The sequence below is a fragment of the Sorex fumeus genome, unplaced genomic scaffold (genome assembly GCF_029834395.1).
Source record: "Sorex fumeus unplaced genomic scaffold, SorFum_2.1 ptg000009l, whole genome shotgun sequence".
Lineage (NCBI taxonomy): Eukaryota > Metazoa > Chordata > Mammalia > Eulipotyphla > Soricidae > Sorex > Sorex fumeus.
The window spans coordinates 6,260,639-6,276,900 of record NW_026606066.1 but is presented as its reverse complement, the minus strand read 5'-3'; the positions used below and the strand labels follow the sequence as shown (position 1 = coordinate 6,276,900).

The 16,262-nt window shown below is 43.9% G+C and overlaps 1 protein-coding gene across 1 annotated transcript in view; it reads right to left on the bottom strand.

The window, feature by feature from the left end:
* GYPC (glycophorin C (Gerbich blood group)) overlaps positions 1 to 6,971 on the bottom strand; it is a 43,818-nt gene extending 36,847 nt beyond the window's left edge. The window contains exon 1 of the mRNA XM_056110339.1: positions 6,682 to 6,971. Within this exon, the coding sequence (XP_055966314.1) occupies positions 6,682 to 6,721 (40 nt within the window). The 5' untranslated portion in view covers positions 6,722 to 6,971. The remainder of the gene's footprint in view (positions 1 to 6,681) is intronic.
* Between the last annotated feature and the right edge of the window lie 9,291 nt (positions 6,972 to 16,262).

Sequence of the window (16,262 nt, the reverse complement as noted above, 5' to 3'; positions counted from 1 at the left end):
GCTTTAAAACTGTAGGCCATGGTGAAAAATGAAAGTGTGAGGTTCTAGTTCAAATATTAAAACCTTCAGGATAGTGACAGACGTATGTGAGGGACCCTCTAAGGGCTGGGCCCTCTCTGACTTCAGGGACATTGTGCCCTCGAAGCCAGCCTCATCCTGGATGATGAACTAAACAAAGAGCGGAAAGGGTTCAGGTTCAAACCAAATCCTTAAACTAGAAACCTGGTGTTCTAACCTAACTTCTTTATTGCTAGTAAATCAATGCAAAGTGTCCTGGGGCTAACCAACTCTTTTTAAATAGAGGAGGAGAAACTAGCCTTGAAACCTCTGCTTGCTAAAGTCTGTGTTCTGGCAAGAGCGGGTGAATTCGGAAGTCACAAACTGAGGCCCAACACACAAATGGCAGGAAGTCATGACGGCTTTATCTGGGTTTCATCTAGCAAAAACATATTCTTCTTCCCTTTAAGACTGCTGAGAGTACATACGCACACAGCTACTGATAAAATGTGACCCATTCTTGGGTTCAGGGCCAGGGACGTCACATTTGAAGGCCTCTTAAAACATACACCACAGGCAGGAGAAAGTATCAGGAGCCCTGAGTGTGCCCTGCGCAAGGCTGTGCCAGCCAGCAGCAACACAAGGACCAGAGGCAACGCTTCTATGAGAGTGCAGTGGGTGCAGTGCGGTTAACTGGCCAGAGTTTTCCCTCACAAACAACTGCTCACATTGGCTCTCTTTCCTCAGAGACCTGGAAGGAGCTGACATGTATCTACCGAGCCCCAAATATTATGCTAGAGACTTCTGTCAATAAGAGAGGTTGGGCTTCAACTACCAAAGGGGGTTGCTAAAGAAGAGAAACAAGAGAAACACTGTATTCAGTGTCTTAAAATATTATTAATCCTGGTTGTCTGATAATTCTCCTGACCCAGCCATGTCTGGAGACTTGCCCTGTCTCTTTAAACTCATATTTTCAGGGCTGTGGGGATAGTCTGATTTGATTTGATTTTGCCTTTCAGTATACTCACCCTTCCCTCCCTCCCTCCCTCCTTCCCTCCCTCCCTCCCTCCCTCCCTTCCTCCCTTCCTCCCTTCCTTCCTTCCCTCCTTCCTTCCTTCCTTCCCTTCCCCCTCTCTCCCTCCCTCCTTCCCTTCCTCCCTCTCTCCCCCAGGAGAAAAGAAACCACTCTCAGTGCACAGGTAAGGGGTAAAACATGGTTCCATGGTCATACAATTAGTTCTCAGTCTATTCAGGAGCCTGTGTCTCAGAACGGTTAACCATCATCCCTCTTAATGTTGGGAGGAAACATTTATTGTTGGATAAGATTTTGCACACTAACATTTGTTCTGGAAGGACACACAAAACTTAAAACTTATAATAACAGAGGACAGGAGCCATAATTTCCTCAGAACTTCAGATTGCACAGAATAGGGAAGGATGGAGGTGGGGATGGGGGAATACCAAATATGATTCAGTGCTGGAGGGTGAAAAGAGCCAGATGGAGAGGACTGGAGCCCATCACTGTTTCCTTAGAATTTGCTTTTGGTTTGACTTACTGTCCATTTTAATTTATGCTTCCCGGATTTCCATGTACATACCTAGTTCTGGATTGAGAACTGCTGAGAGTGTGAGTTTTAAAAGGTACTTTTGGGTTTAAGATGGACATGAGCCTGGGACTGCTGCCCTCTGGTCTTCTGTACAGGGTCACTTCCTGTGCCAAGGAGTGAGGGGGACAGGCAGGGTCACAATTGGAAAAAGTCTAGATCAATTCCAGAAATCAGACAGATCAAGGAATCTGTCAGAATCACAGTGGACAATTTGCTAGTGTTCAGGGAGGGCCCAAGCAGTGTGGGAGGGGTGTGTGTGTGTGTGTGTGTGTGTGTGTATGCACAAATTCAACCCTGTCCAGCAAGCAGATAATAACAAGACAGAGTGGGGTGTCAGTATGTATGTATGTGCATGGGTACATATTTGTGTGTGTTGGTGGTGGGTACCTAGACAGACTATGGGTGGCCGCAGAGATGAAGCTGGAGACTCAGGATGATATTAGCATGAGGAGAGTCTATGAGAGAAAATCTTAAGAAACAACCCCAGTCAGCTCTAGAGGGCCTAAGAGAGTTGAGCCTGAGATTGGAAAAGGAGCCTGGTGTGGAGGGCAGCAGTGAACTAAGGATGGCACAGGCCCACCTGCAGAGCTGTTGGGTGCTTGACAGGTCTGAACATCTGTGCCTCACACAGTTCCTTTGAGTAAGAAACCACAGGGGTGATTTCCAGTCCTCACCGTGAGAAGGTGATAGAAAGGGCAGATGCAGGCAGAAGGCCTTACCCCAGCTCTGCCAGCCCTAGAGTCTGACAGCTTATGTCCATGGCCTGGCTGTGCCCTCAAGATCTGGGTGCCTGAAGGTACATCATTCCCCCATGGTCAACATTCCAACTGCAAACTTGTATAGAAGAAAAATGTCAGATGATGCCAGATTGTGAAAGGGTGACCCATTCACCGGCCACCGCAGGGCTTAGCACCTCAGTACTGTTGCTGATGTTGTTACATTAGACAAGCAAAACCACCAGCTGTTTTCAAGGAAAATAGAGATTACCAGCACCTGCAGGCCAGGTCTGCTTTGATAAATTCTGTTAAGGAACCCAACCACCAACACCACCAATGCTGGGCATAGTGCCAGGCTCTTGTGCATTCATTCATCACCTGATCTTTGTGGAGCAACTGGTATTTTATCCCCATAGACAGACGAGAAGAGTGCGGCTCTATATACTCCCTAGAACCAATTTGTGTTGGAAAAGGGTTCAAACTCAGGTCTGACTTCAGCACTTAGTGTTCTACAGTCTGCTCTGCCTCGAGCTTGCCAGGAAAAGGAGGGCACACCATTAATTTCTGGACACATTTCCTCTTTGGGGACAGGAACTGATAAAATGAGAAAAGGCAAAGGCCATTTAAAGGTACTTTCCAAAAAAAGAAACATAATACCTTAGGGAGATTCCAAAACACGACCAGCTTCACTGGTAATTACAAAGACACATTTAGAAATGAATTTACTTATTGTTGGCAACCAGGATTGGCCAACACAAAGACATCACTGTGAGTGAGAAAGTGGGGAGTAAGAATTCTCATTGGCAAATGTTGTCAGAAATTTACGTGCATATTGGAGGGTGAATCTTCAGCTGTGACTGACATTTCAAATGTACATATTCATTGTCTCAGAAATTAAATTTGGGGATATGTGTGTGGATTTATCCTAAATGTACACAAACTTAAACATGTAAAATTCTACTTTACAAGAGTTGCCATAGCAGCACTGAGTCTGGTTTAAAAAAAATTCAAGTAACGATTGTACACAACCTAAGTGTCCATTTGTGGAGGAATTAGCTAAATCAAACAGCCAATTTATTCATATATTCACAACAGCCATACTCTGAGATGAATGAGTTAGCCTGCATAAGGTGATCAGGCATAATTTTTAAGATACAGCCTTATGAAAAATGACAAAATGAAGTAGAAAATATAAAATATGCTTCACTATGTAAAATAAAAAGTAATCATGTATACCTATAAACTTCTGGAGGAATTCTTATATATCAATAAAGTTACTGTTCTGGAGGTATAAAGTTGTCTTTCTTTAACTCATTGTTCTTTGTTCAAATTCATTTGTTTGTTTTATTTTTAGTCCATTGGGGTCACTCAGGTTCAGGAAGGTGTTTTGGTTGGGGCATCAGAAGGGCAATTAGAGTGTATATACCTGTCAACCAAAGACACAAATGGACTGACTTGCCCAAACTCTTCCTGCCTGTGAGGGCCCTCCCCCCACTCATTGTAGATGAGGAAAAGTGCTCCCATTGCCAACTCAGAATGTCCCTTACCCCACCTCCCTATTTCCCAGGGTGCACCGCAATACTCAGAAATAGCAGCCCAACCACAGACAGGCACCCTTGAAAAAGTCTAGCTGCTGCCTATGCCAATGCCTTGTGATTCTCAACACCACTGATATCTGGAGGAGTTAAGCAATGGCTGAGATAGAATTTCATCTGGGACTTAATGCAATCCTTTCTGCTTCTGCCAGAGACAATTCTATCTAAAGCTGCCAAACCTGGCCATCTCCTTTCTCACTGAGCTTTGACCCCTTCCATCCAAGGGCAAGGCCCCGATGGATTTCCGTGCATGACTCATTCAAAATAACTGTGGTTTGCAGGCTTATAAGAGTAGGCTGAGTCTAGCTGGGTAAGGCAGGCCTGGCAAAGAGAACCTCGGCTCCTCTAACCTCTGGTTCTGAGGAGCAACCACGTAAACTGAGACAGGATACAGACACATCCTGCCTACATTAGCAGCAAGAAAGAGGGTGCACAGCTTTTTCACAGACGAGATGCCGCCATAAGTCAATTCCTCAGGGGTAATCTGGTGTGAGATGCAAGTAAGGGCTTTGTCCCCACCAGTTCTGGAAGGGAGGTGTCACAGTCATTGATCAAGGTCTGAAATTGAAATGTAGAACTGCAGGGGGTAGGGTAGGGACAAGACTCTGGGGTGGGTAGAAGCGTTTCTCTGGATAGGAGAGTGGCTTCAGGCTTGCATAAACTCAGATGACAGCAATGGCTCTGTCCCTGCAACCCTGGCATACTCTCCCCCTGACACACACACGCACACAAACACATGTGCACACACAGCATGCATGCGTGCATATGTGTACACACTCAATAAGGTCTATGAGCTTACAGAATCATGGTCTCAAGTCACTGTCACTGGCACTGTCCTCCCGTTGTTCATTGATTTGCTCGAGCGGGCCCAGTAAGTCTCCATCGTGAGACTTGTTGTTACCGTGTTTTGGCATATTGAATACATCATGGGTAGCTTGCCAGGCTTTGCCGTGCGGGCGAGATACTCTCAGTAGCTTGCTGGGCTCTCCAAGAGGGGCAGAGGAATTGAACCCAGCTTGGCCGGACTGGCTACGCGTGAGGCAAGCCCCCTACCACTGTGCTATCGCTCCAGCCCATGGTCTCATATAACTGAGTATAAAGATGCCTTACCTTTGTTTTGTTTAGTTTTGGAGACTATACCTGGCTGTGCTTGGGGCTTATTCCTGGCTCTGGGCTCAGCGATTACTTCTGGTGGTGCAAAGAGAATCATATAGGGTCCAATTGAATCTGGGTTGGCAGTGTACAAGGCTCAGGTGATAGCACCCTATAAGCTGTTCCATTGCTCCAGTCATCTGACATTTAAAAAATACTTTGTATGTGCTTGTCTCTGTGCTGGGCCATTTTTATTTGCTCAATTTTTATGTGCTCCGTTTTTACAACCCAAGCAGGAACATCCTGTTATTCCCATTTTGTAGATGATGAAACTGGAGCTAAGAGATGTTGGCTTGCCTCTGGCACTTGGCTAATAGTGGGCCATAAGATCCCCAAACAAGCAGGGAAGCCCTCACTCCCCTATGTCCTGTCTCTGCACGTTCAGGGCACATGAACTTTGCACACTCAGAGCCCATTACATAGGAATAAAGACCCACAGTCAGGTTTGCCAGGTGAGGCTCACAACTACCTGAATTTCAGACCCCCAAATGTGAAATGTGTTGGTGTCTTCATAGTCAACAAAATTATCATATTAATTGCTTAACTTGATTACATTCTAGACTCAGGCTTTCTTCTCCCCTGGGTGACAGTTTGTAACGAAGTTGCTGTGTAGGGTGGGAATATATATAGCACTGTGGTACTGTCCTCCTGTTGTTCATTGATTTGCTTGAGAGGGCACCAGTAATGTGTCCATTATGAGACTTGTTGTTCCTGTTTTTGGCATATCGAATATATATATATATATATATTTTCTTTACAAAACTAATTCTTTTTGCTACAGAACATGGTAGGGGAAGAACAGAGGGAGGCCCAATCATGTTTTGAAACATGCTCACAAAGAATCTCATGGTATGTGATTTCCTGCCAGCCAGAAAACATGTGCTAGTTTTTAAAAAGAAAGCCATGAGGAGTAACAAAACACTAAAAGGGTCAGGGTGCACAGATCCCCCTGAGACCTGCCTAGACTCGGTCCTGGGGGCCCTGGGATCTGCGACGGGGAGGAGGGTGGGGGGGCGAGGGGGAGGGGGAAAAGTTACTGTTACAGTTAGCCCTGAGCCCCAGCCGGGCTGCCCAGAAAGCAACTTGTTGCGCGCCTTTCTTCTCTCCGGCCCGCTGGAGCCGTCTCGCCTGGAAGACTGAGCCTTCATTCCTGATTCTTTCAGCCTGAAAACTTTCTTGCCCCAGTTGCTTCCAGCCTCCCCAGCCACACCACACAAAGAAACAGAAAGCGAGCGAACCGGCGGCTGGGCGAGCTGGTCCGCGGCCCTGTCCTGGCCGGCCGGCCGGGGTGAAGGCGCGCACAGGGTCCGGGCGGAGCGATCCGGGGGTGGGGGGTGGGTGGGGGGCGTACCTAGGACCTGGAGCCCAGAGATACAGACACCCAGAGACCCAAAGACCCCGGAGACACCGAGGTCCAGGGACCCAGCGACGGGGCGGGCGTCCTGGTTCTGAGCCCAGCGCCCATCTGGTCCAGCCAAGTCCGGACACCGTCCCGAGAGTGACCCGGACCGCCCGGGCTCGGCCTTGCCGCCCCTGTGTCCCGGCTGGGGTCCGCCTGGCCTGGGGCTCCCCGACCCCCGGGCGCGCGCGCCGCCGCTCCCCGGGGACACTCACCTCGTCCGGGCGGCGGTGGGGTGCCGCTGGAACCGCTCATCGCAGACGGTGCCGGGCGCCGGCCCGGGAGGACGCCAGGGGGGCTCCCTCGGAGTGGCAAGGGTCGCGCGGGCCCTCCCGACGCTCTGCAGCGGGAGGAAGCGGCACCTGTGTCACTCGGGTCTGGCGGGGCCGAGGGGAGGGACTCGACCGAGATAGGCAGACTTCATTTATGTTTTTCTGCAGCCCGGGCTGGTCTGGTGGGGTTTCCACCCCTCCTTTTTTTTTTTTTTTTAACACACATACCCGCCCACTTCTGAACTCTTCTTTGCTCCAACTTCGCTGCGCAAGAATCACTTTTTTTTTTTTTTGCCCCCGCCTGCTCTGTTCTGTTTCCATCTGCAAATAGCAGATACAGAGACCGTGGTTGAGAATGTCCCCCTGTGTTTGAAAAACACTCAAATGTGGAAAGCTGGCCCCAGCAATGTCAGGGACGTGACCATAATCGCATTGGGACAGACAAGTCTTTGAACCTTGCTGGCTGCTCTACTGCTCCGTGGCTAGGGGAAAAACTCCAGCCTTGCTGGCCCCTCAGGGACCCCAGGTCTCCATGCCTGGGCTAACATTTGGGAATGATTCTTAGAAAAAAAGAATTTGGGGAGCAAAAAGGGGAGTACTGAATATAAGGTTCTTGCCTTGCTAGCGGCTAACCTGCATTTGAAGCCCAGCACCCTATACAGTCCTCAGACAACTGCCCAGAGTGATCCCTGAGCACCGAGTAAGGAGCAAACCCTGAGCACCAATGGGTGTGGCCCACAAACAAGCAAACAATAACAACAAAACAACACCAAAGTAAAGTAAAAGAAAAAAAAGAACAACAACAAAAAAGAATTTCTGGGCAAAAGTCTTGAATGTATTGGATCCCCTTTTGTGAGGCTACCAAAGTGGAGTTTGCAAGTGTACACTTCAATCAATTAAAACAGGACATATATTTTGGCAGTTTGGTTAGTTAAATATATTCCACCCACAAAGCCCACAAAGAGTGCTATGTTATACGTAGCATTATTATACTCCTCCTCTGCTCCATTCCATTCCAATCCTTGGAGAAAGACAGAGGTTGGAGAGTGTCACCCTTGTTTCAAATCCCAGCAAGTCTGCTCCATCCTGTAGGACTTGCATGGTGTTCTACTCAACAGTCCAGGGGTGTAGAACTGTAACTCCTCCCACCTATTTATCCTCCTGGGGGGGGGGGAGGGCAGGGAGAGGAAGAGGGTATGTGAGGGAGGACCAGGTTCCAATTGTCTGTATCATAAATATCATTTACAGTGCAAATATTATTTACGGATCTCAGTGCAAGGCTGCCCCCTAGAGGTGTGCAATACAAACTTTCTGCTCTGCTCTACCCAGGCTGGACAAACTTGTAGCATCCTGATTAGGAGTGTTTGCTTGCTACATCTGGGACAAGCTCATAACTTTAAAAATATTTTAGTAATGAGGAACCTGTCATTAACTTAACAGATCTTTATTTAAATTTCCTACCTGACATAAACACATGTTGAATTGAAATGAACTAGTCACAGAGTGCCTTTGGCCAGGTGTAGAAACTTTTAAGCCTTGGTTTCCTTATCTACAAAATAGAGACAGAAAACTCACATTCCAGAGCTTAGAGACGTAAGTCTATAAAACAACACTGATAGAGAAAAGAAGCTAACAATGACTTTAGTAGAAACTAACTATGTAAGAGGTCAACTTTTTTTGTTTTTTAATGCATATTGGTGAGTGATACCTACAAGATGGTCAGACTTCTTCGTCAAGACCCTGAATGATCGGTTTGAGGCTCTGCATGTTCCTAGAACGAACAGATACCATTGGGCTATGCTAGCACGCAACCGGGATGAATGGAGACGTTATTGGCACCCGCTCGAGTAAATCGATGAATAACGGGGATTAAGTGATTAAGTGATTGGTGAGTGATAGGGACAATCCCTTGTGTTTGGAGCCTAAAAAGCATCTTTAAATATCTGACCTGCAACTGGGGTGCTGGGAAAAAAAACTGAAGGAAATTCTTTTTCCCCAGATAATCAATCATTGTACCTCATTAATGGGAAGTTTCTCAAAAGCTCACTTATAGCTGACTAGTCTTTATACATATTCAGAAGAAGTTAATTGATTTAACTTTTTTGATTAGGACAAGTCAAAAGTACCAAAGTTTAAGAATTCGTTATGGAAAGGATGACTAACTAATTTTCTATCTAAACTGTACAGGTGAATTTTTCTATAAACTAGCAAAGTCATATGTAAGAAGAAATTGACATTGACTATACAATTAAAGTATTTGGCCCCAGCCAGGCAGATGTGACTGGTTCATGCCATCTCAAGTAACTGAAGATTTTGGTCTCCATCTGGATTTTTGACTTTACAGTTTTCTAGACCTGGGTAACCTTTAGCTTTGACCTAACACTTCTGTGTTTCAATTTTCTGATTTATGAAATTGAGACAAACTTCAAAGGTAGGTTGTGAGTAATACATTAGACTATCAATCATTAATGGTATAATTGCTATTCTTAGTCTACACATAGAAGTTACTTAATGATATGGTTTTCATGTACCTCATAAAAACAGTTGATTTATAGTATGGATCTCATACTTTTCTTTTCTCCAAAGAAGGTAAATAGTGCTTAATAGTGAGTAGTGGTTTGGTAAGCTGAGAATGATTTATATGTTTCAGAGTTAATCAAGGAAGTTTCAATTTTAAAGGAGCGGCCTAGTTTTAGAAGTAAAATAAGTATATAAAAATAGATTATATGTTAGAAGTTGACATTAAAGCACATAAATGTGTTATTACGGTCTCTTCCTGCACTTAATACTTAGTAATAGAGTAAAAAGTTGAAGAGGGTACAGAAATTACATAAAGCAAGGAAGGAATTATCATCAGTTTATATAGAAACATTGTAGAGTATTTACAGTCCGACAAAGAAGCCTGCTAAATCATACCAAATCACACATAATGCATAACATCATACTCTTATATAGCATAAACAGGAATTCCACATGAATCACCTGACTTGAGTAAGTAGTTCCTGGAAGGAACATTGCAAGTTTGCTGTCAAGGCTATGGGTACACAGATTCTGGAATGGCTACCTTGTGTAAAACAAAGGTGAACTCTATTTTTGCTCTTTGTTGATCACTTGATTATTTGACATCCCATTGCTCATCGATATACTCGAGTGGGCACCAGTAACGTTTCCATTTGTCCCTGTCACGTGCTAGTGTAGCACAATGGTGTCTGGTCGCTCCAGGAACACGAAGAGCCTCAAACTGATCATTCAGGGTCTTTATGAAGAAATCTGACCATCTCATAGGTGGGTGGCCATGCCGTCTTTTGACGTTCCATGGAATCCAGTCGGTAAAGACTCTAGTCCGGCGGTCATCTTTAAATCGCATTATGTGTCCAGCCCATCTGATTTTCAACGCCTTGGCAAACGAGACAGCATCCCTGATTCTTGATCGCCGATGGAGGTCGGAACTCCGGATTCTTTTTCTCACTTGAGTGAAGCGTGATACTCCAAGCATAGCTCTTTTGATTCCTCTTTGGGAGACCCGAATAGTGTTCTCATCCTGTTTTTGTAGGGCCCAGGTCTCTGAGGCGGACGTTAATGCAGGAAGAACAGTCGAATCAAAGAGTTGTGCCTGGAGCCAGCGGTTCTTCGTCCTCTTAGCTATTTCTTTGAATGTGTTTCAAGCCACTCTCCTCCCGAGCAACTCAGGTGCCAGGTCATTCGTCATGTTGACTTCTCAACCTAGGTAGACATAACTGTTGCATTCAGAGATGGTCGTTCCGTTGAGAGCAAATGGAATGTCAGGAACGAGACTGTTTCTCATAAACATTGTCTTCGTGAGATTCAGCTGTAGTTTGACCTTTCCACACTCAGAGTCAAAGTGAGTACCTCCACTACCCAGCTGTCGCCATGCTCCAGGCCACTTTCCAGAAGCTCGGGCTGAGACTCACGCACGTGTGAAGATCCACAGAACCTGGTAAGTGGAGCTCTGCGACCTTGGACTCCAGTCTCAACGGGACCTGGGAACAGAGATCCTCTGCCTGCTTTCACCAATCTCCAGGGACCCAGGGATTACACCCAGAAGCACCACCCTATCGGTGGGGCTCATCAGCAGACCTACACTACCTCCACAACCTCCACTACCCAGCCACTGCCATGCTCCAGGCCGCTTTCCCAATACATCATAAGACACTTAATACCCATCTTCCAAGATTACCGCACCATATTTGATGGGGTTCAAATATGGTTTGAACCATGGGAACACCTACAAGGGCGATTAGAGGCCACCCTAAAAACCTCTATCCTTCTTGGAGAGCCTGGCAAGCTACTGAGAGTATCCCGCTGGCATGGCAGAGCCTGGCAAGCTATCAGTGGCGTATTTGATATTCGATATGCTCTTTGTTATAAAGGATAAAATCCTCTTTGGATTTCTTTTGGTTACTTAAAATGTGCTCTCAGGTAGTTAGATATTTGTGTGTGTGTGTGCTGACTCATACCTGGCAGTGCTCAGGAGCTACTGTGTGTTGACTCAAACCTGGCAGTGCTCTGGAGCTTCCAGCAGTGCTCAAGGGACAATACGAAGCTGGGATTAAACAGGAGTCAGCTGGATGCCAGGAAAATGCCTAAAATCCTGTATTGTTTCTAAAAACTAAAGGTTTTAAGAATAATGGTTCAAGTAAAATACAATTTTTAAATAAAGTGACCCACTATTTCATTATGGGGGATCCAGTATTATCAAAAGTCCACACTAAAGGTGGGAAATATGAAACTAGGAAAAGTGACAAAAACTAGTGCAAGTCAGCTCTGCCATACATGTATAATACATGAACTCATATAAGCTACTAAGTGTCTGTGAGAAATAGGTAAATATGTCAGATGTCAGATTTTGGAAAGTTTTCTTTTTTTCTTTTTCTTTTTTTTGCTTTTTGGGTCACACCTGGCGATGCTCAGGGGTTACTCCTGGCTCTGCACTCAGGAATTATTCCTGGCGGTGCTCGGGGGACCTATGGGATGCTGCGAATCAAACCCGGGTCAGCCATGTTGATTCCTCTTTGGGAGACCCGAATAGTGCTCTCATCCTGTTTTTGTAGGGCCTGCTGTGCTATCGCTCCAGCCCCGAAAGTTTTCTTTTTCTTTCCAGTACTTCTAGGTAGAATTAGTCCATGGGAAGTGCTTGGGTTCATTTGAGAGATAGTGTGGAGGTCCCTCTTCTGCAGTGACTCTCTTCCAGCTGTAAATTCTTACAAGCACAATTATGCAGATTTTATCTAGGTAGATTTTAAATTTCAAATGACAATTTTCCCCATCAAAGCAATTTATGATTATTGTGTGAAAAATATCAAGTGGAGGGGAAATAAATTGCAAACCCTAATGATACATCAGAAGCTGTAGCATAGTAAGAAACACTTGCTTCTTGTCTTCTCTTTACATTTGTGGAGATTGGGTATATATTATTGAAATTTTACTGAACATATTATTTGGAATGCTGCATTCTCACTAGCAGCATTATATCACAGCCTTCCTCCCATACAAACGCATAACAAGACTTTAATTTGCTTAAATTGCTAGGTTGTTTCTTTTCTTTGCTAGTTAAATTATTGTAATAAACCATATAAACATAAATATCTGCATTTCACATTTTTTTCTTAGCTAATATTCTGGCGAATAGAACTGGATCAAAGGTTAAGAGCATATTTAAGACTTTTTATTTATGTCTTGATTGTAACAATGTATATTCTTCCTATCCAGAAGAAATATCTCAGAGACTTTTGCCAAGGTTAAGCGGTAGATTTTTAAGTCATTGGCATGAGACGAGATTATGGATGAGAAAAATATGTCTTTATCTGAGTTTGTATTTTCTTGAAAAGTAGTGAGGTTGAATATGCTGTCATTATAATTAACAGATTGCATATTCTTCTTTTTTGAAATCCATTATATCCTCTTCCCTTTGATGTTGATGCTGTTATGTCTCTTCATTGTGGTGTCTGCCAGAAACACATAGTTTGTTGCGGGGATAGCATACATTTTGTGTAGGAAGAGTTTAAATAAATCAATAAGAAAACAATAAAAGCTTCAGTGTGCCAGAGATTTCAGAATACCATCAGCAGTGCCACAAGGATCACAAATTCCATGTGAACCAATGCCAGGGAGAAAACTCAAAATTGTATGTCTACAAGGCACTAGGACAGTCATTTCCTCAAGTCTCAAATTGCACATTATTTAGTATTTCCTTCATGTATTTCCTTTTGAGAAATAGCTAACTTTTTGTATTATTATTGATTTTTAAACTATAAATGAAAGATCAACATTTTATTTTCTTTTGTATTACAAATATTTTCTCCTGAGCCTTTGGAAAAAATGTTTCTTATTTGTACAGAAACATAGTGCGACTCACTTGATTGCAAGTTGACAGATTTTAAGAAAATCCAACTATGGTTATGCACATTTTAAGAGACTTAGGGAGAAGTAATGGGACTTGGTTTAAGATAGCGATGTGAAGAGTGAAGAGCAGAGAGTGGAGAATGAATGTTTCACAGAAAGATCAGTGGCAGTCTGCACTGGAATATGAGCAGAAACCCTCCACCCCACCCTCAGCAGTGCTGGGGACTTTCCAGAAAGAATACATTAATAAAGAAATTTGAAGGTTGAGCCATGCAACTCCAGGCATGAGAAGGGACTTGATGCTACCTGCTAAGACTAGACTGCTAGGCCTTCTTTTTCTGTTCTTTTCTAAAAATTAACTTTCATTTGACCATGCAGAAGTGAGAATGGCCAAAGTAACTGAGCATATCTTATGCCAGACTCAAGCTGGTCTCTAAATTACACTAGTTCCTTGAAGGGTGCCGTGAATGTCGTCTAGAAACTTCCTAGGCGAGGAGAAACAGCTTAGAAACCCAACAGGAACATTAGGTGGTCGGGGACAAGAATGAAATAACAATTGGCGTCAACCTATATGACGGGGAAGATGGATTGTCAATTGTTGGAGTACATACCTAAAAAATTCAAGACCTCAGTTCAATCCCTGGCACCTCATGATCCCCTGAGCATCACTGGGTATATCCCTAATGAACCCAGAGCACTATGGGATGTGGTTCTAGAAACTAAAACAAAAACATATGCCTAAAATGGGGCCTAACTTGAATTTCAGGCAGATAAAAGGAGTCAGTGAAAAACACACAGCATATAGGTCAGTCTGGTGGTTCCAGCACTTCAGGATATGTGTGAGTTTCCATAGAAACACATTCCAGCAGGATTATAGAGGTAGGAACAATTTCATAGGCACCTGACTTTGGTCATAGCTTATGTCACTAACACAGCTGCTTTACAGGATGGGTGGGGTTTGTTACATTTTTGTTCCCTTTCCCTCTTCAATTTATAGAAAAGGAAACTGAAGTCTAAAGAGGCAGAGTAATTGTTCAGTCTCCTTGATAGAGTTATTCACGCAAGAAGCCCTGAGACACAAGGAAAGGAGGCGGATACCATGGACTTGAATGTCTTCCAGCAAGTAGAGATGAATTACTTTCTGTGAACTTTATTTGGATCACAGCCCTTTCCCTTTGGGTATAAGGCATTGGTATGAAAACTGAACTAAAAATGACATTTCCAGTTGCTCTAGGTTGAGCTTTTGGGCCCTCTAAGGGAATGAAGCAATTTTCTCCTTAGATTTTTTTTCTAAAAACAAAAATGTGTCTTTTATTCTCTTTGGTCAAGAGGAAAAAGGAATGTGGGATATACAACTCTGTGACTAAGAAGGAATGATAATTTCCCTTGTCAAGTCTTTGCTATGATCTCTATGTATTTTATCTTATTTAATCCTCAAAACAATATCATGAGCAAGAATAGAGCAGGGTTTGGAAGCAGCAACCATAGCATCTCTTTCCTGGATCATAACTTGCCATTTTTTTAAAGTGACTTTGCTCCAAATTTTAACTGCAAAGTGGAGTTAATGGAATCTATATCATATATATATATACATATGTATAATGTATTGAGGCTCAATCATTCATTAAAAATAAAAAAGATATGGGGTGTATGGGTTATGGTGCTGGCAGCAGGTCAACCTGTACCTGCGGGGTGAGTACATCAGCAGCCTGATGGTGACTTCAGACTTTCTGATATATCAAAATTGCCACTGTGCCTTTGCCAGACCCCAACAACTTGGGATCAAGTCTACCCAGAAATTAAATGGTCAAAAGTTAAGTATGTGGGAGCCACACCCACAAACCTGTATAGCTGACTCAGCTATACAAGCTCATTAATTGGCCTTATTTCAGAGACCCATAAATCTCGAAAGAGATCAAACGCTGCAATTAGGGCCAGAGTTGCGCTGCAGGCAAGTGGGCACACCCAGCAGAGCATATGTCAATAGTTTATTTCTCTGGAAAAAATGAAAACAAGGGCCATGATCCGAAGACACACAAAAGAATCTCTGAACCAAGCAGCTCGCTGCGGAGATGCCTCCAGACTTTAAGCCAGGCCAACTTCACCAAGGTGCCCCAGACAGGGGCAGGAGTCATCACTCCACTTGCCCCCTATAAAAATCCCAGCGCCCACCAACTTCCAGAACCCAATGACAAGTGCAGGTATGCAGGTTTAGTGACGGCAAACTCCAGGCCTCAGAAATAGGGGATGGCCCAGTCATTCTCATCCCCATTCCCCACGGGACCCTGAAGTTCACACTCATAAACTGCCTCTGGCTGCTATTAAAACTCCTTAACAGCCATGTTCCAGAGACACTAATCTCTGAACTGAATAGCTTGCTGCAGAGATTTCTCCAGACCCTAATTATCTAAAATTTTAGAATTCCAGGAGCATACAGTTACTCTTGCAGCTGCATGACATCTTATGTTATTCATAACAACTAATACAAAAGAGAGTATGGGGCAGATTGTCTGCCTGTACAGGCAGGGGAAGGGATTGGATGGAGGGGTGGGGATACTGGGGACCTTGGTGGTGGAAGATGTGCTCTGGTGGAGGGTTGGGTGGTCTATCATTGTATGACTGAAACTCAAACAGGGAAGCTTTGTGACTGTATCTCATGGTGATTAAAAATAATTTAAAAATAATAAAATTAAATTAACATACTGAATAAAAAATGTAATGTGGAGTTCATGCCCAATTCAATCAACTTAATCAATGGCTAAAAAAACATTCTTTTTTTTAAGAATATGGTAGAATATTCTTTTTTTTTAAGAATATGGTAGAAGCAAGAGAGCATAGTGGCTAGGGTTCTTGCCTTGCAAGGGCTGATCCCTGGCATCCATATGGTTCCCCAAGTACCACCAGGAGTGATTTCTGAGTGCAGAGCCAGGTGTAAACCAGAAACTCTGTCAGATGTGACCCCCCGCAAAAAACGTAAACAGTTAAAAAAAAAGGGAGAAAAACAATAAAGCATCATATCTTGGTAGGAAAAAAGTAAAATATCAGAAATGTAGCATGCCATTACTTACCTAGATATAGGAAGGTTCACCTACAGGTGAGAATGGTCATTCAAGGTCAAGGGACATGAGTGATTATATATTCCATTTGAAAAAAGCTCCTTC